Source organism: Anolis sagrei, chromosome X (assembly GCF_037176765.1).
Source record: "Anolis sagrei isolate rAnoSag1 chromosome X, rAnoSag1.mat, whole genome shotgun sequence".
In the NCBI taxonomy this organism is placed as follows: Eukaryota; Metazoa; Chordata; class Lepidosauria; order Squamata; family Dactyloidae; genus Anolis; species Anolis sagrei.
In genome coordinates, this window is record NC_090034.1 from 89,622,378 (window position 1) to 89,649,468 (window position 27,091).

Consider the following 27,091-nt stretch of genomic DNA (forward strand, 5'->3'; position numbering starts at 1 on the left):
TTTGGCACAAATACCCAATATGCCCAAATTTGAATACTGGTGGGGTTAGGGGAGATTGATGTTGTCATTTGGGAGTTGTAGTTGCTGGGATTTATAGTTCGCCTACAATCAAAAAGCATTCTGAACTCCACCAACGATGGAATTGAACCCGACTTGGCCACACAGAACTCCCATGACCAACAGAAAATACTAGAACAGTTTGGTGGGCATTGATCTTCAATTTGGGAGTTGTAGTTCACCTACATCCAGAGCGCACTGTGAACTCAAACAATGATTGATCTGGACCAAGCTTTGCACGAACACTCAATATGTCCAAATATGAACTCTGGTGGAATTTGGGAAAAATAGACTTTGACATTTGGGAGTTGTAGTTGCGAAGATTTAGAGTTCACCTACAATCAAAGAGCATGCTGAACCCCACCAATGATAGAATTGGGCCAGACTTCCCACACAGAACCCCCATGACCAACAGTCATGGCTTCACAGTCTGGCTTCAGGCCTGGTCACGGCACCGAGACGGCCTTGGTCGCCTTGGTGGATGACCTCCGTAGAGAGCTGGACAGGGGGAGTGTGACCCTGCTGGTTCTCTTGGACATCTCAGCGGCTTTCGATACCATCGATCATGGTATCCTTCTGGGTCGTCTCTCTGGGATGGGTCTTGGGGGCACGGTTCTGTCGTGGCTCCGGTCCTTCCTGGAAGGTCGATCCCAGATGGTGAAGCTGGGAGACGCCTGCTCGGACCCTTGGCCTTTGACCTGTGGGGTCCCGCAAGGCTCCATTCTGTCTCCCATGCTTTTTAACATCTACATGAAACCGCTGGGAGAGGTCATCCAGAGTTTTGGAGTTGGGTGCCATCTCTACACAGATGACACACAACTCTACTACTCTTTTCCACCTAACTCCAAGGAGGCCTCTCGGGTGTTAGACAAGTGCCTGGCCGCTGTGTCTATCTGGATGAGGAGGAACAAGCTGAAGATCAATCCCGACAAGACAGAGGTCCTCTTGGTCGATCGCAAGCTGGATTGGGGTATAGGGTGGCTACCTGTGTTGGACGGGGTTACACTCCCCCTGAAGCCACAGGTCCATAGCTTGGGAGTCCTCTTGGACTCATCGCTCACGCTTGAGGCTCAAGCGTCGGCGGTGTCCGGGAGGGCTTTTGCACAACTGAGACTTGTGCGCCAGCTGTGCCCGTACCTCGCGAAGGCTGATCTGGCCGGGGTGGTCCATGCCTTGGTCACCTCCAGATTGGATTACTGCAATGCGCTCTACATGGGGCTGCCCTTGAAAACGTCTCGGAAATTCCAACTCGTCCAACAGGCAGCAGCCAGGATGTTAACCGGGGCTCATTACAGAGAGAGGTCAACCCTCCTGTTTAAGGAGCTCCACTGGCCGCCGTTTATCTTCCGAGTCCAATTTAAGGTGCAGGTGCTTACCTACAAAGCCCTGAACGGTTTGGGGCCACCCTACCTGCGCGACTGCATCGCTGTCTATGAACCCACACGTTCACTCCGGTCATCTGGGGAGGCCCTGCTCGTGATCCCGCCCGCGTCACAAGCGCGTTTGGCGGGGACACGAGACAGGGCCTTCTCTGTGGTGGCCCCCGACTTTGGAACGCCCTCCCGAAAGATCTCAGACAGGCTCCTACATTGGCAGTCTTCAGAAAGAATTTAAAGACTTGGCTGTTCCGATGTGCCTTTTCAGATTAGGAACCTCCAGCACCAAGTCCTAGAAGCACTTTAGTAGAACCAGATCACTGCACACCGTACACTGTCCTTACTTTATAATCCTACATTCCTCCCGCCACATCAGCACTTTTAACCCTGTACCCCTACCCTGGCCGGCCCAGTTTTAAATTGTGTCCTGTTGCATTGTTATTGTTATTGTTTTCTTGCTTAACTGTTTTTAATTTGCTTTATGTATTGTATTGTTTTATTGTGTTTTGGGGCTTTGGCCTGTGTAAGCCGCATCGAATCCCTTGGGAGATGCTAACGGGGTACAAATAAAGTTATAATAATAATAATAATAATAAAATATTGTATATTCTGACGGTCTTCGGCAATCCCTCTGACACTCCCTTGTGACCCCCCCCCCCCCGGGGCCCCAACCCCCCAGTTGAGAAACACTGACATAGATTCAGAGGTTTCCCATTACATCAGCGCAACACATTTACACTCTGAAGCGTCACATAGTTTAAAAAGCCCTGCCTTTGAACACAAACTTAGCCAGGTGGAAAAGGAAATGGATAGGAGACGAAACCGTTTCTGTGGCAGATGGTGCTGTAGCCATGATGTCACATCCTGAAATGGCCGAGAAGCCTTGGGGACGGAGGGCAAAGCTCTGTTGCCATAGTGCAGAGACTCCTGGCAGAACGGAAAGTCCACTTTGCAATGTTTACACATGATAACCTGTCTGCAGGGCCACAGAAACATATACTCATAGAACTAGAAGAGACAACAAAGGTCATCCAGTTCAACCCCTTGCCATGCAAGAATGTACAAGCAAAGAACTCCCCACTGATAGTCATCCAGTCTAAAAATCCTCAAAGGAGGAGACTCCAAGAGAGCCTGTTCTACTGTTCAACAGCTCTTACCAACAGAAAGTCCTTTGTCATGTTTAGATGGGATCTTTAATGTGATATCCTTTCAGATATTTATACCCAGCTGTCAGGCCTCTTTCAAACCTTCTCTTCACCAAGCTAAACATACCCAGCTCCAAAGGTCACTCCTCATAGAGCTTGGCTTCCAAACCTTTGATCATTTTGGCTGCCTTTTTCTGGACAAGTTCCAGTTTGTCAAATTTTTGAATGTGTGTTTTTTCACATACATGGGGCTCCTGTGCCCCTCACCACAGTGAATGTGGAGAACTGACAGTACTAAAGAGGTTGAAGGCTTGGTATTATCTTATGCTCTCCATAGGACAAGGTAACTCCATAGGACAAGGGGGTGGGGGGGGGGGGCGAGGACGGCAAGGCCCTGGGAACAGCTGGCCCTTCCTCCCGCCTGCACAGAAGGAGCCCCTCAGGATGTTCTCATGGAGGGACTACGCTGAGGTCAAGAAGTCCACCCAGAAGACCCGTGCAAGGACCTCCTCATGCGCCTCAAGCACCTCAGGGTGCTCATGGATGCTGTGGATGCAAATGAACTTAAACATATTTTTTTTTGAGATTATCTTTTTTGAGATTGAACTGACGAACTGTTTTAAATTGAATATTTATAATTGTTTTGTGTTTAATGGTTTTGATGTACTGTGTTGGCCAGGCAGGTAGCCGGGGGGGGGGGGGGGGGCTTGAGGGGCTTCAGCCCCCCCCCCCCCCCGAAATTCTCATGGTGGTTCGCGAAAAGGCCTTACCGGTACATTATTTAAACTGTTATGCTTATTCATATCATGATCTGATCACCATACTCAATATATCCCATATGCATGGGGGTATTGGGGTAATGATACAAAAGGTTTGCTAGGGCAGACCCTCTTTCACTCAGACTCAGCCCCCCCGAAACTCAGCCCCCCCGAACCCACCCCCCTGAAAAAAACTCACCCCCCCCCCCCCCGGAATCGAAATCCTGGCTACGGGCCTGGTGTTGGCATCTAATGGCTGCCTGCTTTAAGCCGTCCTGAGTCCCTCTTTGGCGGTGAGAAGGATGGAATATAAATGCTTGAAATAAATAAATGAATAAGTCTGGTCCCCATAATGACCCAGGCATGGGGATTTATTGGGACATGGGGCCCATCTAAGCTGACAACACAAGTCAGTATGGTTAGATCAGCCCCACAGAGCAAGCGGGTCCCCTTAGGGCAGCGTTTCTCAACCTGGAGGTTGGGTCCTCTGGGGAGGTCATGAGGGGGTGTCAGGGGGTTGACAAAGACCAACAGAAAACACAGCATTTTCTGTTGGTCATGCGGGTTTTGTGTGGGAAGTCTGGCCCAATTCTATCGTTGGTGGGGTTCAGAATGCTCTTTGATTGTAGGCAAACTATAAATCCCAGCAACTACAACTTCCAAATGTCAAAGTCAATTTCCCCCCAAAATCCACTAGTGTTCACATTTGGACATATTGAGAATTCATGCCAAGTTTGATCCAGACCTCAATTGAGTCCACAGTGCTCTCTAGATGTAGGTGATCTACAATTTCAAAACTCAAGGTCAACGCCCACTAAACCCTTCCAGTATTTTATGTTGGTCATAGGACTTCTGTGTGCCAAGTTTGGTTCAATTCCATCATTGGTGGAGTTTGGAATGCTCTTTGATTGCAGATAAACTATAAATCCCAGCAACTACACTCCCAAATTACAAAAGCAATCTCACCAGTATTCAGATTTGGGTGTATTGCATATTTGTGTCAAATTTGATCCAGTGAATGAAAATACATTCTGCATATCAGATACTTACATTCTGATTCATAACAGTAGCAAAATTACAGTTGTGAAGTAGCGATGAAAATAATGTTATGGTTGAGGGTCACCACAACATGAGGAGCTGTATTAAGAGGTCGCGACATTAGGAAGGTTGAGAAACACTGGGTTAGAGCAACCCTCAGAGCAAGGGGGTCTCCCTTAGGGTCTCTGACACTTCTGAGATGTCTCGGGGAGCCCCTATTGAGCCACCAAGCAGCTTGATCCAATGTGCACTTATTGTAAGATTCTCTAGGCTTCCAGTCACACAGAACTCCTTACATGGCATTTGAAAGATTAGGGGCCCTTCCACACAGCCCTATATCCCATAAAATCAAGGCAGAAAATCCCACAATATCTGCTTTGAACTGGGTTCCCGGTCCTCAAACAGAGAGTATTTGAGGACCGTGACATCCATAGGGAGACCAAGGTGCTTGTTTATAAAGCTATTGTCCTCCCAACCCTGTTATACACCTGCGAGAGGTGGACTGTCTACAGACGTCACATGCAACTCCTGGAATGATTCCATCAGCGCTGCCTCCGGAAAATTCTACAAATCTCTTGGGAAGACAAGCGGACAAATGTCAGCATGCTGGAAGAAGCAAAGACCACCAGCATTGAAGCGATGGTCCTCCACATTGCCTGGTCACATTGTCTGGATGCCTGACCACCGTCTCCCAAAGCAGCTGCTCTACTCTGAACTGAAGAATGGAAAATGGAATGTTGGAGGACAGGAAAAGAGATTTAAAGATGGGCTCAAAGCCAACCTTAAAAATTCTGGGATAGACACTGAGAACTGGGAAGCCCTGGCCCTTGAGCGCTCCAGCTGGAGGTCAGCAGTGACCAGCAGTGCTGTAGAATTCGAAGAGGCACGAATGGAGGATGAAAGAGAGAAACATGCCAAGAGGAAGGCCCATCAAGCCAACCCCGACCGAGACTGCCTTCCACCTGGAAACCGATGCCCTCACTGCGGGAGAACATGCAGATCAAGAATAGGGCTCCACAGTCACCTACGGACCCACCGCCAGTACACCGATCTTGGAAGACTATCCTACTCAGACAAAAAGAGATTGCCTAAGTAAGGAACTGGGTTATCTGAGTCCGCACTCAGACAATGTGGGATTTTCTACCTTAATAATCTGGGATATAGGCCTGTGTGGAAGGACCCTAGGTGAGATTAAACAGATTACAGATTCCTACACCAACAGATATTGTTTAAAAATGGCAATCACTACCAATTATTTTATTTTTTCATACATGGAAGGAAAATGTAATCATTTTTTTTTTTTACAATACAAAGTTTCCTCCCTTCATACAATCTGGTCGCTTTAATAATCCTCTAGGTTACAGTTTGCCTGTTATCACTAACCAGCAGGAAAGGAAACAGGAACACTGTCCTCCTCCGGTTCATTGTATCCCAATAAGGCTAGGCTTTAACTGTTTCCACTACAAACCCCCAGGCTAGAGAATCTCATTCTACACAAAGCATTCACCACACACATCACAGCACAATGACTCCAGTTTTAACTGCCATGGTTCAGGGCCCTTCCATACAGCCGTGTAACCCAGAATATCAAGGCAGAAAATCCCACAATATCTGCTTTGAACTGGGTTATCTGAGTCCACACTGCCATATATTCCAATTCAAAGCAGAAAATGTGGGATTTTATTCAACTGTGTGGAAGGGGCCTCAATCTTATGAAATCCAGGGGTTTAAAGCTTAGAGAAGGTTAAGACACCAGAGCTTGTTGACAGGGATGCTAACCCTAACCCTAACCCTAGCCCTGAATGATACTTGGATGGGGAGATTGCCAATGAATACTAGCATGTTGTGGGCTATATTTCAGAGGAAGGAGCTGGCAAAACCATATCTGAGTGCTCCTTGCCTAAGAAAACTCTTTGAAATGCATGGTGTCACTTTAGATTCATAGAGTTGGAAGAAACCACATGGGCTATCAAATCAAACCCTGTGCCATGCAGGAAAATCACAATCAAAGTACTCCCAAAAGATGGCCATCCAGAGTCTGCTTAAAAGCCTCCAAAGAAGGAACTTCTACCACACTCTGAGGTGGAGAGTTCCACTGCTGAGCAGCTCTTACAATCAGGAAGTTCTTCCTAATGTTCAGGTGAAATCTTTCCGGTAATTTGAACCCATTGCTCCGAGTCCTAGTCTCCAGTGTCATAGAAGACAGTCCTGGAGATTAGGAGCATGTACTTGAAAATGTATGTACAAACTACAAACTTCAGAATTTCATAGGATGCCGCTGTTGAAATAGAATCATACAGCAGTATTTATGTCACCTGAAAGGACTCCATAGCTTTGCACACTGTGTATCACTTCTGCCCAAAACTAACTATTTCCTTTTCAAATTCTGAAATGGAGCCAATATTTTAATGTGAGAGATAAGGGGATTCGATTTGGGACTACTTGAGCTATCTTCTTCCCTGTCAAGATTGAAATTATTCAATTTAGAAAAGATAGGAAATGCTGACAAGTGCTTTACCTGCCTTATCTCTACAGAACACAATAAAACCTTTTGTAGAAAAGATGTTTGTTTGTAGAAGATGTGAAAAGATATTTGAGGCTCTCAATCCCTAGAGAAGTGGTTCTCAACCTTCCTACTGCGGTGACCCCTTAATACAGTTCCTCATGTTCTGGTGACCCCCAACCATAAAATAATTTTTGTTGCTACAACAAAAATTATAACTGTAAGTTTGCTACAGTTGTGAATTGTAATGTAAATATGTGATATGCAGGATGTATTTTCATTCACTTGACCAAATTTGGCACAAATACCCAATACGCCCAGTGGCATTGGTTGGGGGCGGGGGCGGCAGAGAGTTAATTTTGTCATTTGGGAGTTGGTGTTGCTGGGATTTATACGAGGGTTGAATGAAAAGTAGTGCCTCCACCTTTGTAACTCTTCAACAGATGGCAGTACTAGTATGCAGCAGGTACTGGCTTGTTCAGTAGACTCTCCCCTACAGTTCCATTTTGGCGGGAAGCCTTAGCATTGAACAGCTATGTTGTTAAAGTGTGATGTATGGAACCCTGCGCAGATGGTCGATCAATGCAACTTAAGCAATGTGCAGTCATTGAACTCTTGACAGCCGAAGGTGTCACTCCAAGGGAGATTCATCAGAGAATGCAAGCTTTTTATGGTGATTGTGTTGATGTGAATACTGTGCATCATTGGGCGAGTAAGTTTAAAGATGCTGAAGTGGGAACATCTGACTTGCGTGACAAACAAAGAATTGTACGTCCTGTGACAGCAACCATCGAGTGTCACAAGCAAAAGGTTGACAGATTGATTCAGGACTATCGTCATATCACTCTGAGAGAAATTTCAAGCTTAATCAGCATTTTACAAGAACATGTGGGTCACATTATTGCTTTGCTTGGCTATCGGAAGATCTGTGAACGATGGGTACCCAGGATGTTTATGCCTAAAATGAAAGCACACAGACTTGAAATTTCAGAGACTGGATCTCACCACCATATGGCATCCTCCATACAGTCCAGATTTACCACCATCTGACTTCCATCTGCTCCCGATAATGAAAGAAGACCTGCGTGGACATCATTATGCGTCTGATGAAGACATTGAGAGAACTGTGAGTTGCTGGTTATGGAAACAGAGCATCGACTTCTTCTGTGACGGCTTCAGAAAACTTGTTCATAATTGGCAGAAATGTATCCAATTGTCTGGTGATTATGTGGAAAAGTGAATAGTGGTAGGTAAAGAGCACATTCTAATGATTATTTCTGCATTTGATTTATTAAAATATTCCCATCCAAACCCAAGTAACAAAGGTGGAGGCATTACTTTTCAGAATTTCATTCAACCCTTGTACAATTGAAGAGCATTCTGAACTCCACAAACGATGGAATTGAACCAAACTTGGCACACAGAACTCTCGTGAACAATAGAAAACATGGGAACAATGATGGATCTGGACCTAACTTGGCTTGAATACTCAATATGCCCAAATGTGAACACTGGTGGAATTTGGGGGAAATAGACCTTGGATTTATAGTTCACCTACAATCAAAGAGGATTCTGAACTCCACCCATGATGAAATTGAACCAAACTTGACACACAGAATCCCCATGACCAAGAAAAAATACTGGAAGGCTTTGGTGGGCATTGACCTTGAGTTTTGGAGTTGTCATTCCTAAGACCATCAGAAATATGTGTTTTCTTATGGTCTTTGGCGACCCCTTTGCAATGCCCATTTGACCCCTCCAGGGGTTGCAACCCCCAGGTTGAGAAATGCTGACCTACAAGCTACCTACCAGTTTGGAGATTCTGGGGACATTGAAAGCCACAGAAACAAAGATCCTTTATTAGGTGCAATTTCCCCACTCTTCACCAAGTCTGGAAATGGAGGGCTCTGAAATACAAAAACCTACAGAGGGTGCTAACTTGGGAAGGGCTGCATTGACAGTCTTCTGAAATGTGAAGAAGCTAAGGGCTGCCTGAAAAGCTATTAACCTCTCAGTTCGAGAGCTGTGGCACAGTATCAAAGGAGCCACATGTTCCCAACCTCACTACTTGTTGGGGAAACAGGGAAGAACTGGGTTGCCTGGACAATGCACCCCCTACGGACAACTAGGTTGTAGATAACTGCTTCACCAGCTGGAATGTTTTCCCTCAATTTGCTTTTATTTTTCTTGATCTTTAATCCCTGTTGTTTGTTTCTGTAGCTCCAAGCAATGCCTTAGCTTTTCTCTGGCTGCTCAGCAACTGCTCCTCTATCCCAGCAGGGAGTACATTCTTGGAGGTGAGGTTGCTGGGCTGCTGGGACTCAACCCAACAGGGTTGGGAGGCTGAAGTAACTCTTCCTCCAGCAGTAGACTGTAATCCCAATAATGGGGCAACAGATTCTCAGGCTTTGCCCACATTGCATAATCACACCTTGAACTCTCAGCTATTTCTAAATGGCTAGCTTACTGCAATGCTAGGAAATGAACCACTGGAGGAAATTTTCCCTGGAGGGTAGATTTCTTATTTAGTGAGAAACTCATTTTTTTTTACTCTTCCAGGCAGAGCAGTTCTTCTCAACCTTTGATCCTCCAGATGTTTGGGACTTCTATTCCCAGAAGTCCCAGCCAGAATGGCCAGAATTATATGTTTTGAAGTTCCAGGCATTTAGTGGACTAAAGAGCCGTTCAAAAGCAGAACTCAATGCCTTGGAGGGCCCATCCAGATAGTACCTTTATCCCAGGAGCTTCCGCAGCGAACAGGAGGGTGGCTAAATGTCATTTCCTTTAAACAAGGAAGCAATCACTACAAACAGCAAAAAACCGCAAGATTTTCAGGTGCAGGAATATTTGAAAATCCGCATCTTTGAATGTCTGTATGTTCCTGCACTTGGAAAACACGTGATATTTTTTATCTGGGTTTGTTCCTGGACTTTAGATGTTTGTTCCTGATTGGTCAGTTCCTGAAAGGAAGGTAACAGTTGGGTAGAATGCAAAAATTTTGTTTGTGTGCCAGAAACTTTATGAAATGTGTGGAGGGCACAGTTTTTCTTGGCAGGACAAAATTGTGGCCCCCAGTCAACGTTGTACATCTTTTTACAATAAGAGCAACCAGGAACAGACATATATAGCCCAGGAACAACACCATGTACTTCCATGCCATAAGTACACCATGAAACCTATCTGCACAGATGGCCCTGCAGCTGCTATAACACAGGAACGGAACTTATACAATGATTCGCATGTTTGCATCTTAAGGTTTTTTTTCATGCCAAAATTTCTGACGGATGTCCCATGGTGGACATTTTGGGGGCTGCCTGTGGGGTTGCCTTAGCCAGAACTCCCAGAGGCACAAACTATTGCAGTCTATTGCAAAAGACAGACTTTGAAAAGAATTCAAGAATTCTGAGCCCAGGAATTTGATTCCAGTGCCAGAACAGAGGCAGAGCATATAGTCCTTGCAAAAAAAGAGTACACTCCTTAAACTTTTTTTTCCTTTTCAGCAGAATAAATTAAGGTGGAGTAGGGGAAGGAAGACCTTATTCTGTTGCTCCTAATAGTAAACAACTGAGAACCAGAAAACCTTGATATTCTGCAACAAACTCCTCAGAGATCTTTTGGGATATTTATTTATTTATTTATTTATTTATTTAACAACATTTATATTCAGTCCTTCTCACCCCGAAGGGGACTCAGAGCAGCTTACAAGTTATATGTTAAATACAATGTATTATATTATGAACGTAGCACAATATTAGTATTATATATTACTATATTGTACTATACCACTATACTGCAATATTATTAGTAATATTACATGTAATATATAATATACAATTATTATATCGTATTATTATTAGTATTTTATTAGTATCAATATTATATGTATATGCAGTATATTATATTATTAGCATAGCACAATATTAGTATTATATATTACTATATTGTTGCTGGGGGGAGGGGCTCCCAACTGATGAGCCAGGAGACATTGTGGATATCCAGAGCCACCTACTGCCCAGCCTTTCTTGGCTCTCCTGACAGCTCCAGAATCCAGGATCTTTTCTCATCACAACGTGCACAGTTACATGGAGCTCTGCCAGTTCTGCTCATTTTGGCATTACTATCTGCAGGCCTTTAAAAACTTACTTTTTATAACTGTTAATATAGTTTTTATTTATTTTCATTTTACATGTTTATTTTAAAAAACAGTGAAAAAATCTATAAACATGTATATGTGCATGAACCAATACAATACTTCTTAACATCTATACAATAATCTCACCCCACCCAATTTAGTGACTTCCTGTCCCTTGGGTGGTAGACATACATATGTCATTCCATTCTTCCTTCCTATTACATTGTTTTTTCCGTTCTTCCTTCTGGCCTCATTTTTATTATTTATAAATCCCCTACACTGATTCCAACAGGTTAAATTATGAAGCCTTCTATACAAACTTCTCTTTCTTTTCTTTTTTTTTTTTTAACAAAGTTTATTTATTTATTTATTTATTTATTTCAAAGTTTTCTATACCGAGCTTCTCACCTCTTTTGAGGGACTCAGCCCGGTTTACAACCATAAAAACATACAATCAGTAAAATATCATAGTTCATAATTACAATAACACATTTAAAATAACAACTATATTTAAAACTACGGTGGTCAGTCGTCATATTAAAAACAAGTATACCTCATCTTCCATCCACAATCCTAGGGTGCTGTCTCATTCATTGAAAGCCTGTCTCCACAACCACATCTTCACCCGTTTCCTGAATGTCAGGATAGACGGGGCGGTTCTGACCTCCAGTGGGAGAGAGTTCCAGAGTCGCGGGGCCACCACTGAGAAGGCCCTGTCCCTCGTCCCCACCAGGCGCGCTTGCGAGGCCGGTGGGACCGAGAGCAGGGCCTCTCCAGACGATCTTAATAATCTTGATGGTTCATAGGGGAGAATACGTTCGGAGAGGTAAACAGGGCCGGAGTCGTTTAGGGCTTTATAGGTTAACACCAGCACTTTGAATTGTGCTCAGAAGCTAATTGGCAACCAGTGGAGCTGGTGTAACAGCGGAGTGGTGTGCTCCCTGTACCCAGCACCCGTTTAGAAATGTTTCCCAGTCCTTGATAAAATTTTGTTGTGTCTTTTTTTCTTTGTTCATCATTGTTAATTTGTCCATTTCTGCTATTTTAAATAATGTTGATGATAATAATAATAGTAGTAATAACTTTATTTTTGGGTCCCTTTGTTGGAGCAGCAGAAACAATCAAGCATGATCATCTCACACTAGAAACGATCATGCATGATCGTCTCACACTACAACTCTGTTGAGTTCCAGGGCCAGAGAAGCAGGTGGCGAAAACAGAAGAACGACCTGCCTCAGGGGAGCGTACTTGCTCCATTAATGTTTAACATTTACACACATGACCAGCCACTGCCAGAAGAGACAGAGAGCTTCATCTACGCTGATGATCGTGCCATCACCACTCAAGCAGGGAGCTTTGAAATTGTTGAACAGAAGCTCTCTGAAACTTTAGGTGCTCATACTACCTATTACAGGAAAAACCAACTGATTCCTAATCCATCTAAAATGCAGACGTGTGATTTTAACTTTAAGAACAGACAAGCATCTCGAGCTATGAAGATTACCTGGGAAGGAATCCCACTGGAACATTGCAGCACACCCAAATACCTGGGAGTTACTCTGGACCGTGCTCTGACTTAAAAGAAGCACTGCTTGAATAACAAGCAAAAAGTGGGTGCTAGAAATAATATCATATGAAAGCTGACTGGCACAACCTGGGGATCACAACCAGACACAGTGAAGACATCTGCCCTTACACTTTACTGCTGAATACTCATGCTCAATGTGGAATACATCTCACCAGTGGACATGGCTCTTAATGAGACATGCCACATTATCACAGGATGACTACACTCTACACCAGGGGTCCCCGAACTATGGCCCGCGGCCCACCAAGGGCACTGCCAAGGGCACTTATCTGGCCCGTGGAGCAGGAGCACCCCCCCCCCACAGTGCCCCTCCCTTGGCTAGCTCACACTATCCGTCAGGCCCAATGGGCAGCGTGAGCCAGCCAAGGACAGCTGCTCCGCATGGCCTACTCGCATGTAAAGCACCTCGCGAGGTGCTTTACACATGAGTAGGCCGTGCGGGCCTGCTCCTCCCTTGGCTGCCTCACGCTGCCCATCGGGCCTGACAAATAGCGTGAGCCAACCAAGGGAGGGGCACTGTGGGGGGGGCACTCCTCCTCCGCAGGCCCGATGGGCAGCGTGAGCCAGCCAAGGGAGGCTGCCCCGGCGCTCCATGCAGTCATGCCAGCCACATGACCTTGGAGGTGTCTACGGACAACGCCAGCTCTTCGACTTAGAAATGCAGATGAGCACCACACCCCGGAGTCAGACACGACTGGACTTCATGTCAAAGGAAAACCTTTAACTAGGAAAACTGTGGAAGATCCAGGGTGGGAGAAAGAACTCTTGTCTGTTGGAGGTAGGTATGAATGTTTCAATTGGCCACCTTGATTACCATTTCATAGCCTGACAGTTTTTAGGGAGAATCCTTTGTTGAGAGGTGATTAGCTGGCCCTGATTGTTTCTTGTCTGGAGTTCCCCTGTGTTTGAGTGTTGTTCTTTATTTACAGTTATAATTTTAGAGTTTTTTTTAATACTGGTAGCCAGATTTTGTTCAGACTAGAAATAGGAAGATTTTCCATTCTCTGCTCCTGGAATTACTGCCTAGAGGGCTAGAAAGAACCCCCTCTAAGGTCCCTTCCACACAGCAAAATAAGATATGTGCAATGTGCATAGGAATTTTTTTATTGATTATTTTTTTAAAAACTATAGTCCAGCCCTCCAACGGTCTGAGGGACAGTGAACTGGCCCCCGGTTTAAAAAGTTTGAGGACCCCTGCCCTACACCACTGGAGAAATTATACTATTTAGCCAGTATTGTACCACCTGACATCCGACGGAAGTAGCAGCCAGTAATGAAAGGACCAAGGCAATGATATCTCCAGTCCATCCTCTGTTCAGATATCAGCCAAACATGCCAATGACTTAAATCAAGAAATAGTTTTCTAAGATCTACAGAGACACTCCCAGGAACACCTCAGCAAGCGAGAATCCAAAAATGGCAGGCTAAAATCCAGCACCTTTACCAGTGGCTGAGACCAGATGAGAAACTTCCTCCTGGGCACACAGAAGACTGGGTGACCTGGAAGGCGCTGAACAGGCTGTGCTCTGGCACCACAAGATGCAGAGCTAACCTTAGGAAATTGGGCTACAAAGATGAGTCCACAACATGCAAGTGCGGAGAAGATCAAACCACAGACCACCTATTACAATGCAACCTGAACCCTGCCACAGCGACACCAGAGGCACTCCAAGTGGCCAGCTTCTGGTCAAAGGACATTTAGTATAATGTCAAGTTTTTAAACTTTGTTTGTTTTTTTAAATGCATTTTAACTGTATCCTCAACTCTCTTCTGATACAATAAATAAATAACCATCTATCTCCCCGCATCCCCAATGCGTCCCCTACACCTACCTTCTGGATGATTGCCTGCTGGGCCTCTCTGATGTTTCTGGGGGAAGATAACCAAGAGTTGGAAAGAGTTGGAGAACGGGGCAAAGTTTTATCAATGCAAAGGCATTGGCACATGGTAAAGGGAGATTACAGGAGCTAAATTTGTCTGCTTCAGCTCCAGGACAACCGGGAGGGGGGGGGGGATTGTGCTGCTGAACAGAAGTTGCACAGGCTGAGAGTGTGAACTGGATCAGACTGGTCTCCCCCACCCACACCAACCTCAGCCAATGAAACAGGCTGGCAAACAGTCTAGAAGAGATACCAGCTGTAGCATGTGTTTGTTTTAACTCGCTCGCTTGTCCACAGACATTTGTGTCATTCATGTTTGATAAGGTGGCAGCCTGAAAGGGAAGCCAGAAAGGAGGAAGAGGAGGAGAACCAACTCTGTGCCTACTCAGCATCTGCCATTGGAGGAATTTAGTTTTTGGGACTAATAGCCATGAGAGTGGTGGAAATGTATTTATTTATGTATTCCCTATATTTATACTCTGCCCTTCACATCAAGCACCATATGGTGCCATCACCATCATAAAACAATCAAGCAATACATTAAAACATTAATACAGTTTATTAAGACAACTGATTAAATACGCCAGTTAATAGCCAAATCCAAGTCTGGGTCAGTTCATTATCACGAGTTGCCTAAATCGTCTTTCCACAATTGCTGCTCTTACTGGTCAAACTCCTGGTCCCATAACCAAGTCTTAATTTTCCTTCTAAAAGACAGGAGGGAGGTGGCCAGTCTGATTTCCCTGGGGAGGGAGTTCCACAGATGGGGGACCACTGCTGAGAAGGCCCTGTCCCTCATCCCCACCAATCGCATTTGCGATGAGGGTGGGATCGAGAGCAGGGCCTCTCTAGATGATCTTAAACTTCGTGATGGTTCGTAACAGGAGATACCTTCGGACAGGTAGTCTGGGCCAGAACTATTTAGGGCTTTAAAGGTTAAAACCAGCACTTTGAGTTGTGCTCGGAAGCTGATCGGCAGCCAGTGGAGCTGGTGTAACAGAGGGATTGTATGCTCCCTGTACACCCCTCCTAAGCTGCCTGGTTGCCAACCGTTAGACTAGTTGAAGCTTCCAGGCAGTCTTCAAAGGCAGCCTCACGTAGAGTGCATTGCAGTAATCTATTCGGGATGTAACAAGAGCGTGGACCACAGTGGCCAATGATGATTGGATGGAGACTGAGTCCAAAGTGTGGGATATTAGCTTTTCTTTCCCACAAAAACTGAGAGCCAATGTGCTGTGATGATTGGAATAAGGTTTTTGGACTTCTTCTAACCTGCGGATGGGATTCAATTTCAGACAGGTTTTCAGGAACCATATTGCAGAAATGGCAAGGGACAAGGAGTAAGGGGCAAGACGGAAAGCAATAATGCTATCACATTTTGGCTTCAGGCTTGCAGGGTCAGTAGCTAAAGCCTTAGGAAAGGGACGTCAGTATTTTAGAATGGGATACCGCAGGGAGAAAACCCAGGAGAAAAGCTGAGAAACTATCAAATGATGACATTATGGGGAAGGGATATGGCTTTCTGAAGACTCCCCATGGCCCAGACTATTTCTATTTGACATCAAAATAGTTAGAACTCATTTGCTGATGCATATAAACCCAGCTGCTATCTACAGACCCACTAAGAAAATCCAACAAATGCTACGTTCAGCAAAGGACAAGAGGGATCCTCTCACCTCTGCAGGAGTCTATCGTATACCATGCAGCTGTGGAGAAGTCTACATGGGGACCACCAAGCGCAGCATTGCCCAAACACAAATCAAGGAACACGAAAGACTCTGCAGACTAATTCAACCAGAGGTTAGCCATAGCTGAGCACCTGATGAACCAACCTGGACACAGCGAATTATTTCAGAGCACAGAAATGCTGGACCACTCTAACAACCACCATGTCAGACTACACAGAAAAGCCATTGAAATCCACAAGCATGTGGACAATTTCAACAGAAAGGAAAAAACCATGAAAATAAACAAAATCTGGCTACCAGTATTAAAAAAACTCTAAAATTAGGACAGTAAATAAAGAGCAACACTCAAACACAGGGGAACTCCAGACAAGAAATAATCAGGGACAGCTAATCACCCTCAACTAAGGATTTCCCCAGGCAGTAACAAGCCACACCTAAAAACTGTCAGGCCATCAAATGCTAATCAAGATGGCCAATTGAAACATTCACACCTAGCTCCAACAGACAAGAGTTCTTTCTCCCACCCTGGACTTTCCACAGATATATAAACCCAATTTTCCTAGTTTCCAACAGACGTCACAACCTTTGAAGATGCCTGCCACAGATGCAGGAGAGAATGCTTCTAGAACATAGCCATACAGCCCAAAAAACCTACAACAACCCAGCTGCTTGAATTTTTGGACCCTCCTGTAGGGTGTGTGTGTGTGTGTGTATGTGTGTGCAAGTCATTTCTGGTGTCAGAGAATTGGCTGTCTGCAAGGACATTGCCCAGGGGACGCCTAGATGTTTTACCATCCTGTTGGAGACTTCTCTCATGTCCCTGCATGAGAAGCTGGAGCTAACAGATGGGAGCTCACTCCGCTCCCCAGATTCAAACCACCAACCTTCTGGTCAGCAGTCCTGCCAGCACAAAGGCTTAACCCATTGCGCCACTGCGGCCTCCGCCCTGCAGGGGTAACTATTGGGATTGTCAGAATGAACCCATGTGTTTATTAATTTATAATTTATTATTATATCTTTGCACTATAGGAATAAGAAATGACAAACTGCTTATTCTCTTTTGCCTGGTGACCCTTGCCTCTTGTATTTGTCAATTATTAAGATTTCACAAATGGGAGGAGAGGAGAATGCAGGAAAGCCCAGCTGTGAACCCTTTTATGGAACCCCCTCCTCTGACTTGTTGTTTGGCAGCACTGTCTAAATATACCATGGCTGGCAAAATGCTGGAGTTATAAATATCCCCCATGCTCATCCCTAGTGGCATCCAGCCCTGCAGCTCTTCTGGGGTTCAGGCCAGTGCAGAGCTCTCCCAAAGAAGGCACACAGCCACAAAGTGTTAAAGGACACCACACTTGTCCCTCAATCCCATATGCCATTTGAAAAATTCAGGGACTGGAGAACTCTCTCTGGCTACGAGGATCTGAAGCAGCAGTTAACACTGGCATATGTTTACTTATTTATCACTTCTATCTTTGTTTATTCCACTCATCCCAACAAGCAGAACCCCTCCTCCCTGCTTTATCCTTACAATGACACTGTGAGGTAGGTCAGGCTGTGAGAAAGCAATGGCCCAAGATCACAGAATGAGTTTTTTGGCTTCAAGGTCTGGAATTATTCAAGTCTTAGTCCAAGTTTACAACATGTTGTTGTTATTCATTCAGTCGCTTCCGACTCTCCGTGACCTCATGGACCAGCCTACGCCAGAGCTCTCTGTCGGCCGTCACCACCCCCAGCTCCTTCAAGGTCAAGCCAGTCACTTCAAGGATAACATCCTTCTCAGCCCTTAGGCGACTCAGGGCGGTTTACAATGGCGACAATTCGATGCCCAAAAACACCATAAAACATTTAAAAATATTAACACATAATATCAATCCATAACAAGAATATTAAAACATAATCATTTCTGTCTCTTAATAAAAAACATTGTCCCGTCTCGTCGTCCAGTCATTCCAATTCCTGTCTTTTACCTTACATTTTCAAATGCTTGCTCAAACAACCAAGTCTTGACTCTTTTCTGAAATGTTAAGAGGGAGGGGGCCGATCTAATGTCCCCAGGAAGGGCCTTCCATAGCCGAGGGGCCACCACTGAGAAGGCCCTGTCTCTCGTCCCCACCAAACATGTTTATGACGCAGGCGGGATCAAGAGCAGGGCCTCCCTGGATGATCTTAAAGTCCTAGCAGGTTCATAAGGGAAGATGCATTCAAACAGGTAAGTTGGGCCAGAACCATTAAGGGCTTTATAGGCTAAAGCCAGCACTTTGAATTATGCCTGGTAGCAGACTGGCAGCCAGTGGAGCTGGCGCAACAGAGGAGTTGTATGCTCCCTGACTGTTACTGCTGTTATTAATCTGGCTGCCATCAGTTGTACCATTTGAAGCTTCCAGACAGTCTTCAAAGGCAACCCCATGTAGTAGTCTATATGGGATGTAACCAGAGCATGGACTACCATGGCCAAGTCAGACTTCCCAAGGTACAGGCGCAGCTGGCGCACAAGTTTTAACTATGCAAATGCTCCCCTGGTCACTGCTGAAACCTGGGGTTCCAGGCTCAGCGATGAATCCAGGATCACACCCAAACTGCGAACCTGCATCTTCAGGGGGAGTGTAACCCCGTCCAACACAGGCTGTAACCATATGGTCTGTTTGGCCTTACAACTGACCAGGAGTACCTCTGTCTTGTTTGGATTCAATTTCAATTTGTTCACCCTCATCCAGATCATCACAGCGGCCAAGCACCAGTTCGGGACCTGAACAGCGTCCTTAGTTGCAGGTGGGAAGGAGTGACAGAGTACAATATGCATACAGTCCTTAAAAATTAAGGAATGCATACTGATTAAAATGGAGTCATAAATGTGATAAGATTCTAGGTGTTGTAAGGAAGGCACATCCTTTGCCTGCTTAAAATGGTGAGCACAAAGGATTAGAAGAAATGTGAATCTTGACAATATATGAAACTGTTTCTTTTACTGGCTTAGAAGGGACAAAAAACTGGAATCCTGATATCTTTGGAGGAAGGATTTCCTTTGTTTGCTTGGAAGCGGGATGAGCAAGAGAAACAAAATGAAATCACAAAGTTTTGTTGTGCTTGGAAGGGGTTTCCTCTGCTTACTTAAGTGGGGTGAGCAGCTGGAATGTTATTGTCTGCAGCAAACTGTGTTTCCTAACCTAGAAACAGTAAGCTCATGTGTTTTATGCTTCAAACCTCTTTAAAACTGGCGGTGGGTTGAATAAAATCATCACTAAGTTTGTGGCTACTTCCGTTTCACAGGAATCCATCCTACTGATCTCCAATGATCCTGCATGAGACTGGCTTTTTCCACTGATACCAGTCTCAATTTGACATTGTAAATACAGGAATCCAATGCCAAATGAACATCTGGCCTATCACTCATATTGATATTATTCCCCTTTTACAGACAAAGAAACTGAGCAAGGAAGATAGCAGCTTACTTCAAGCCAACTGGTGCATCTAGATCAGTGGTTATCAAACTTCCTAATGTCGTGACCCCTTAATACAGTTCCGCATGTTGTGGTGACCCCCAACCATAGCATTACTTTTGTTGCTACTTCATAACTCTAATTTTGCTACTGTTTTGAATCATAATGTAAATATCTGATATGCAGGAGGTATTTTCCATCACTGGACCAAATTTGACACAAATACCTGATATGTCCAAATGTAAATACTAGTGGGGTTGGGGAGGGCTGATCTTGTATAGTTGCTGAGATATATAGTTACCCTACAATCAAAGAGCATTCTGAACTCCACCAATGATTAAATTGAACCAAATTTGGCACACAGAACTCCCATGATCAACAGAAAATACTGGGAGGATTTGGTGGGCACTGACCTTGAGTTTTGGAGTTGTAGTTCACCTACCTCCAGAGAGCACTGTGGACTCAAACAATGATAGACCTAGACCAAACTTGGCATGAATATTCAATATTCCAAAATGTGAACAGTGGTGGAGTTTCAGGATAATAGACCTTGAGACTTGGGAGTAGTAGCAGCTGGGATTTATAGTTCACCTACAATCAAAGTGCATTCTGAACCTCCAATGATAGAATTGGGCCAAACTTCCCACACAGAACCCTCATGACCAACAGAAAATACTGTGTTTTCTGATGGTCTTTGGTGACTCCTCTGACACCTCCCTTTTGACCCCCCCCCCCCCCCCCCCCGAGTCCCAAAACCCAGGTTGAGAAGTGCTGATCTAGATGCAGGGTTGCACAGGATCACATTTTTCAAACTTCAGAAGTGTCTCAAAGTTTGCTACAGCACTTTGCTAAAGAACCCACAAAGGGCAGAATGACACATGCCACATGGAGGTACTTTGTGAATAGAGATAATGTTAGGAAGTTTGCCCAGGGAGATCACACAGTTCTTGCACATGATCAGTAGTGCCCTGGACAGCAATGCTTGGCCTCCAACATTCCCAAGAAGCTGCCTATTTTAAGAATCAGTGTGTTTTGCAGGGTTGTTCTCCAGCATTACTGGTTCACATGGAGGGATCCTAAGGCATGGGGGAATCCAGGGGTTTCAAAGAACATGCAAGAACCAGCTGGTAGGATCAGATCAATGTTCTCTTTCCCACTGTGGTCAGTGGGAAAGAGAATATTAGTCTGGGTAGCCAATGGGGTAGCCTCTGGGTAGCTAACAGGTAAGTCAATAAGGCCAATATCCTCTATTACATCCCTAACAGCCATGACAGCTAACAGGTAAACTTGGAATAACAATAATAATAATGATGATAATAATAATAATAATGGGTGTAGTAGCTAAAAACCTTGGCCTGCACTTAAAAACAATTGGCGCTGACAAAATTACCATTTGTCAGCTGCAAAAGGCCACTATACTCAGATCTGCATGCATTATTCACCAATACATCACACAGTCCTAGACACTTGGGAAGTGTCCAACGTGTGATCCAATACAAAAGCCAGGATAGTGATCTTGTTTGCTGTGTACTAATCTTGTTATACAACAAATAAAAACAATAGTTAACTTATATTCTGCCCTACCTCCCTGGAGGATCTCAGAGTGGATTGCAGCATATATAAAAACACAAACACACAAAGATTCAATGCCTTGATACAATGAGACAGAAATTCACAGACAAAGGCAAAGGCTTCTCCTTTCATCTCCGGCTTTAGGAGGCGGTGCTCAACTCCGGCTCTGGGGGAGGTGTTAGGAATTGTGGGAGTTGAAGACCAAAACACCTGGAGGGCTGAAGTTTGCCTATGCCTGGGTTAACCAGTTGTGTCACCGCAGCACCCAAAAAGTAACAGCTTTCAGAACTCTTCTGGCCCATAAGATCAGAGGTGATGCTGATGATGTTGGATATTGAGGTCCAGAAAAAAACTGCAAAATTCTGATAACAACCTATGGCTAAGATGTAGCCCACATGAGCTTACGAGCCATTTAAACAAGCCACATGGTCACCACATCTCGTGACAGCCACTGCCATCAGTTATGCACTAATTTCATATTCCAGTCACATGGTATGTGAGAAAGACACAGTGTTTTGTTGACATCAGCTAATTCTGCAGGAAAGAAGTTGAGCCAGTGTTTCTGTGCATTCCAGGTTTTTAGAGGTATTTACTACAGGAAAAAATTCTGGAGAGACTAATATGTGATCAATAACACAGCTACCTTATCGGTCCAGATAGGTGTAATAATAACAACCCCCCAGATAAATCCTTTGGCTCCCATGCACAGTGCACAGGCCATAATAGTATATAAATTTGAGTTTAATTCCTTGCTAATTATATTTATTGTCCATGGAGATATGTGAGGCTAAAAATATATCTTCCAATATATTTGGAAGCTCCTTCTTTGGAGGCTTTTAAACAGAGGCTGAATGACCATCTGTCGGGGATGCTTTGAATGTGATTTTCCTGCTTCTTGGCAGGGGGTTGGACTGGATGGTTCATGAGGTCTCTTCCAACTCTATGATTCTATGATTCTATTATTCTAGGCCTAAACGAGCACTATGCTGTTGAACTTGCTGACTGAAAGGTCACAGATTCAAATCCTGAGAGCGCCATGAGCTCCCGCTGTTAGCCTCGGCTTCTGCCAACCTAGCAGTACAAAAACGGAGCCCCCAGTGGTGCAATGGGTTAATCCCTTGTGCCGAGTTGTAGGTTCAAATCTGGGGAAAGCATGGATGAGCTCCCTCTGTCAGCTTCAGCTTCCCATAAGGGGACAGGAGAGAAGCCTCCCACAAGGATGGTAGAACATCAAAACATCTGGACGTCCACCGGGCAACGTCTTTGCAGGTGGCCAATTCTCTCACACCAAAAGTGACTTGCAATTTCTCAAGTCGCTCCTGACACACACAAAAAAAATCAAAAACATGCAAATGTGAGTAGATCAATAGGTACCGCTCTGGTAGGAAGGTAACCTCACTCCATGCAGTCCACTAGTTTTCATATTTGGGCATATTGAGTATTTGTGCCAAGTTTGGTCCAGGTCCATCATTGTTTGAGTCCACAGTGTTCTCTGAATATAGGTGAACTACAACTCCAAAAGTCCAGGTCAATGTCCACCAAACCCTTCCAGTATTTTCTGTTGGTCATGGGAGGTCTGTGGAATTTGGTTCAATTCCATCATTGGTGGGGTTCAGAATGCTCTTTGATTGTAGGTGAACTATCAATCCCAGCAACCACAACTCCCAAATGACAAAATCAATCTGCTCCAACTCCACCAGTATTGAAATGTGGGCATATTGGGTATTTGTGCCAAATTTGGTCCAGTGAACGAAGAAACAACCTGCATTTTGGATATTTACATGATGATTCATAACAGTAGCAAAATTACGGTATGAAGCAGCAACGAAAATATGAGGGTTGAATGAAAATAATGCCTCCACCTTCGTAACTCCTCAACAGATGGCAGTACTGGTATGCGACAGGCACTGGCTTGTTCAGTAGACTCTCCTCTACAGTTCCATTTTGGCGCAAAGCCTTAGCATTGAATGGTTGTGTTGTTAAAGTGCACAGTATGAAACCCTGTGCAGACGGTCAGTGAATGCGACTTAAGCAACGTGCAATCATTGAATTCTTGACAGCAGAAGATGTCACCCCAAAGAAGATTCATCAAAGCATGCAAGCTGTTTATGGTGATTGTGTGGATGTGAGAACTGTGCATCGTTGGGCGAGTAAGTTTAAAGATGTTGAGGCGGGAACATCTGACTTGTGTAACAAACTAAGAGGTGGATGTCCTGTGACAGCAACCACAGAGTTTCACAAGCAAAAGGTTGACAGATTGATTTAGGACGATCATCGTATCACTCAGAGAGAAATTTCAAGCATAATCGGCATTTCACAAGAACGTGTGGGTCATATTATTGCTTTGCTTGGCTATCGGAAGATCTGTGTACAATGAGTTGCAGAAACAGTGTCGACTTCTTTGGTGACGGCTTCAGAAAACTTGTTGATTGTTGGCAGAAATGTATCCAATTGTCTGGTGATATGTGGAAAAGTGAATAGTGGTAGTTCAAGAGCACATTCTAAGGATTTGTATTGTCAAAGGCTTTCATGGCTGGAATCACTGGGTTGTTGTAGGTTTTTTCGGGCTATATGGCCATGTTCTAGAGGTATTCTCTCCTGATGTTTTGCCTGCATCTATGGCAAGCATCCTCAGAGGTAGTGAGTACTGTGCATCGTTGGGAGAGTAAATTTAAAGATGTTGAGGTGGGAACATCTGACTTGCGTGACAAACAAAGAGTTGGATGTCCTGTGACAGCAACCACCGAGGTCAGTGACCACCAAACCCTTCCAGTATTTTCTGTTGGTCATGTGAGTTCTGTGCACCAAGATTGGTTCAATTCCATCATTGGTGGAGTTCAGAATGCTCTTTGATTGAAGGTGAACTATAAATTCCAGCAAGTACAACTCCCAAATGACAAAATCAATCCCGCCCCTCCAAATCCCACCAGTATTCAAATTTGGGCATATTGGGTATTTGTGCCAAATGTGGTCCAGTGAATGAAAATACATTCTGCATATCAGATATTTACATGACGATTCATAACAGGAGCAAAATTACAGTTATGAAGTAGCAACAACAATAATGTTATTTTTGGGGGCCACCACAACATGAGGAACTGTATTAAGGGGTTGTGTCATTAGGAATGTTGAGAAACACTGCTCTAGAACATGGCCATATAGCCCGAAAAACCTACAACAACCCAATTCTAAGGATTATTTCTGCATTTGATTTATTAAAATACTAGCTGTCCCCTGCCATGCATTGTTGTGGCCCAGTCTGCGTATATGTGTTTTATGTGTGTATATTTATGTATATGTGCATATATGTGTGTGTGTGCGTTTACATAGGTAGTTTTGCGCATGCGTTGTAATGCATTTTTTAATTTTTGGCTTTTTAAGTCTCTTCTGCTATGTTTTTCAATGTTTTTATGAGTGATGGTCACTTTTTGGCCTGATAGGTATATTGTGTCCAAATTTGGTGTCAATTCATCCAGTGGTTTTTGAGTTATGTTAATCCCATAAACGAACATTACATTTGTATTTATATAGATTCCCATCCAAACCCAAGTAATGAAGGTATAGGCATTACTTTTCATTCAACCCTCGTAATTTTATGGTCGGAGGTCACCACAACATGAGGAAATGTATTAAGGGGTCGCGGCATTAGGAAGGTTGAGAAACGCTGATGCATGTCATTCCCACCCCCCACTCCCGGTGTGGAAACACTGCACAGGAGAAGTCTTTCCCAGAGTGTAATGTGATAGTTCAAGGCTTCACCTGTTGACTTGTTTCCTATCCGAGAGCTCTTACAGAGGCAGAGACTTTTGACCAAGCAAAACAAGGCAAGCCCTGGGATGACTCCAACAGAGCAGATCTCCCCCACAAGATCTCAATGTGATCTTGGAGACCCTGGAAGGGCTTTCCTCCCCCATTCCAGCAGGGATGAATCATAGAATCATAGAGTTGGAAGAGACCTCATGGGCCATCTAGTCCAACCCCCTGCCAAGAAGCAGGACAATTGCATTCAAAGCACCCCCAACAGATGGCCATCCAGCTTCTGTTTAAAAGTTTCCAAAGAAGGAGCATCATCATTTGGGAGTTGTGGTTGCTGGGATTTATAGTTCACCTACAATCAAAGAGCATTCTGAACTCCACCAATGATGGAATTGAACCAAACTTGGCACACAGAACTCCCATGACCAAGAGAAAATACTGGAAGGGTTTGGTGGGCATTGACCTGGACTTTTGGATTTGTAGTTCACCTTCATCCAGAGAGCACTGTGGACTCAAACAATGATGGATCTGGACCAAACTTGGCACAAATACTCAATATGCCCAAATGTGAACACTGGTGGACTGCATGGAGTGCGGTTACCTTCCTACCAGAGCAGTACCTATTGATCTACTCACATTTGCATGTTTTTGATTCTTTTTTTCGTGTCAGGAGCGACTTGAGAAATTGCAAGTCCCTTTTGGTGTGAGAGAATTGGCCACCTGCAAAGACGCTGCCCAGCGGACGTCCAGATGTTTTGAAGTTTTACCATCCTTGGGGGAGGCTTCTCTCCTGTCCTCTCATGGGGAGCTGAAGCTGACAGAGGGAGCTCATCCATGATCTCCCCGGATTTGAACCTCCAAGTCCGTCCTGCCGGCACAAGGGATTGACCCATTGCACCACTGGGGGCTTTGTTTTTGAACTGCTAGGTTGACAGAAGCTGAGGCTAACAGTGGGAGCTCATGCAGCGCTCCGGATTTGAATCTGTGACCTTTCAGTCAGCAAGTTCAACAGCATAGTGCTCGTTTAGGCCTCAAATAATAGAATCATAGAGTTGGAAGAGACCTCGTGAACCATCTAGTCCAATCCCCTGCCAAAAAGCAGGAAAATTACATTCAAACCACCCCCGACAGATGGCCATCCAGCCGTCAGGAGAGAATGCCTCTAGACCACGGCCATATAGCCCGAAAAAACCTACAACAACCCATGAAAGCCTTTGACAATACATCCAGCCTCTGTTTAAGACTTCCAAAGAAGGAGACTCCTCAACACTCCGGGGCAGAGAGTTCCACTGCTGAACGGCTCGATAATTCATGCAGTTTGACAACAGCTTTGACTCAAGGCTGTGGAATCCTAGCAATGGTCGTTTTGCAAGGGGTTTTTTTTGTTTTTGTTTTTTTGATGTCTCAGTCTCACCAAACTACAAAGCCCAGCAGTCTGCAACATGGAACCTGGGGAGTTAAAGGGCTCGAATTGCACAGATCCCAAAAGGCAACAGGGTTTGGCTCATGGCAACAAACCCAGTAAGCAAGTGGGTGTTAACTAACTATGGGAAGGAGAGGCCCCCCCACCTCCCCAGCCCCACACTCGCCTTGAACTTACTCGCCTTTTCCGAAGCGGAGCAAGGAAGGAACGATCCACGCGCGGCGTTTGTGGCTCCTTCTCCCCTTCCGTTGCTCGGCCCACGAGGAATCGTGTTCCCTCTTCCCACGGGGACACCGCCCACCGGGCTGGGCGTGGGGAGGGCTTGCCTGTGGGGCGCCCAAGGCGAAGATAGACCCGAGCCTTGCCTGAGTCGCCTCCCCACGCGAGTGGGTCGGGTCTTGAGCCGCGAGTGGGAGAAGGGCTTCCACGCAGATCCTCTCTGGCGCGGCCCCCTCAGCAGCGTCCAAAACAACATAGAAATGTACACACCCTTTCACAGCGGATGGCAGCTAATGCTCGCTCTTGCAAGGCCAAGCCAATGCTTTGTAGACTCTCAGTTAACCGGCAGTTTCTGGTTGCGTGAGAGTTACTATTAAAATAAGCCTAACTCATTTGGAAGGGGTGAGAGGAGGGAAGGGCATAACCAAAAATATTGTATAGATCAGGCATGGGCAAACTTGGGCCCTCCAGGTGTTTTGGACTTCAACTCCCACAATTCCTAACAGCCTACCGGGAGTT

At 44.9% G+C, this 27,091-nt stretch overlaps 1 protein-coding gene across 1 annotated transcript in view; it reads right to left on the reverse strand.

The window, feature by feature from the left end:
- Positions 1-26,889, reverse strand: part of LOC137094818 (uncharacterized) — a 47,362-nt gene extending 20,473 nt beyond the window's left edge. The window contains exons 1-2 of the mRNA XM_067460680.1: positions 26,531-26,889; positions 14,430-14,466 (exon numbers count right to left, since the gene is read on the reverse strand). Of these exons, the coding sequence (XP_067316781.1) occupies positions 14,430-14,466; positions 26,531-26,828 (335 nt within the window). The 5' untranslated portion in view covers positions 26,829-26,889. The remainder of the gene's footprint in view (positions 1-14,429; positions 14,467-26,530) is intronic.
- Positions 26,890-27,091: the final 202 nt, after the last annotated feature.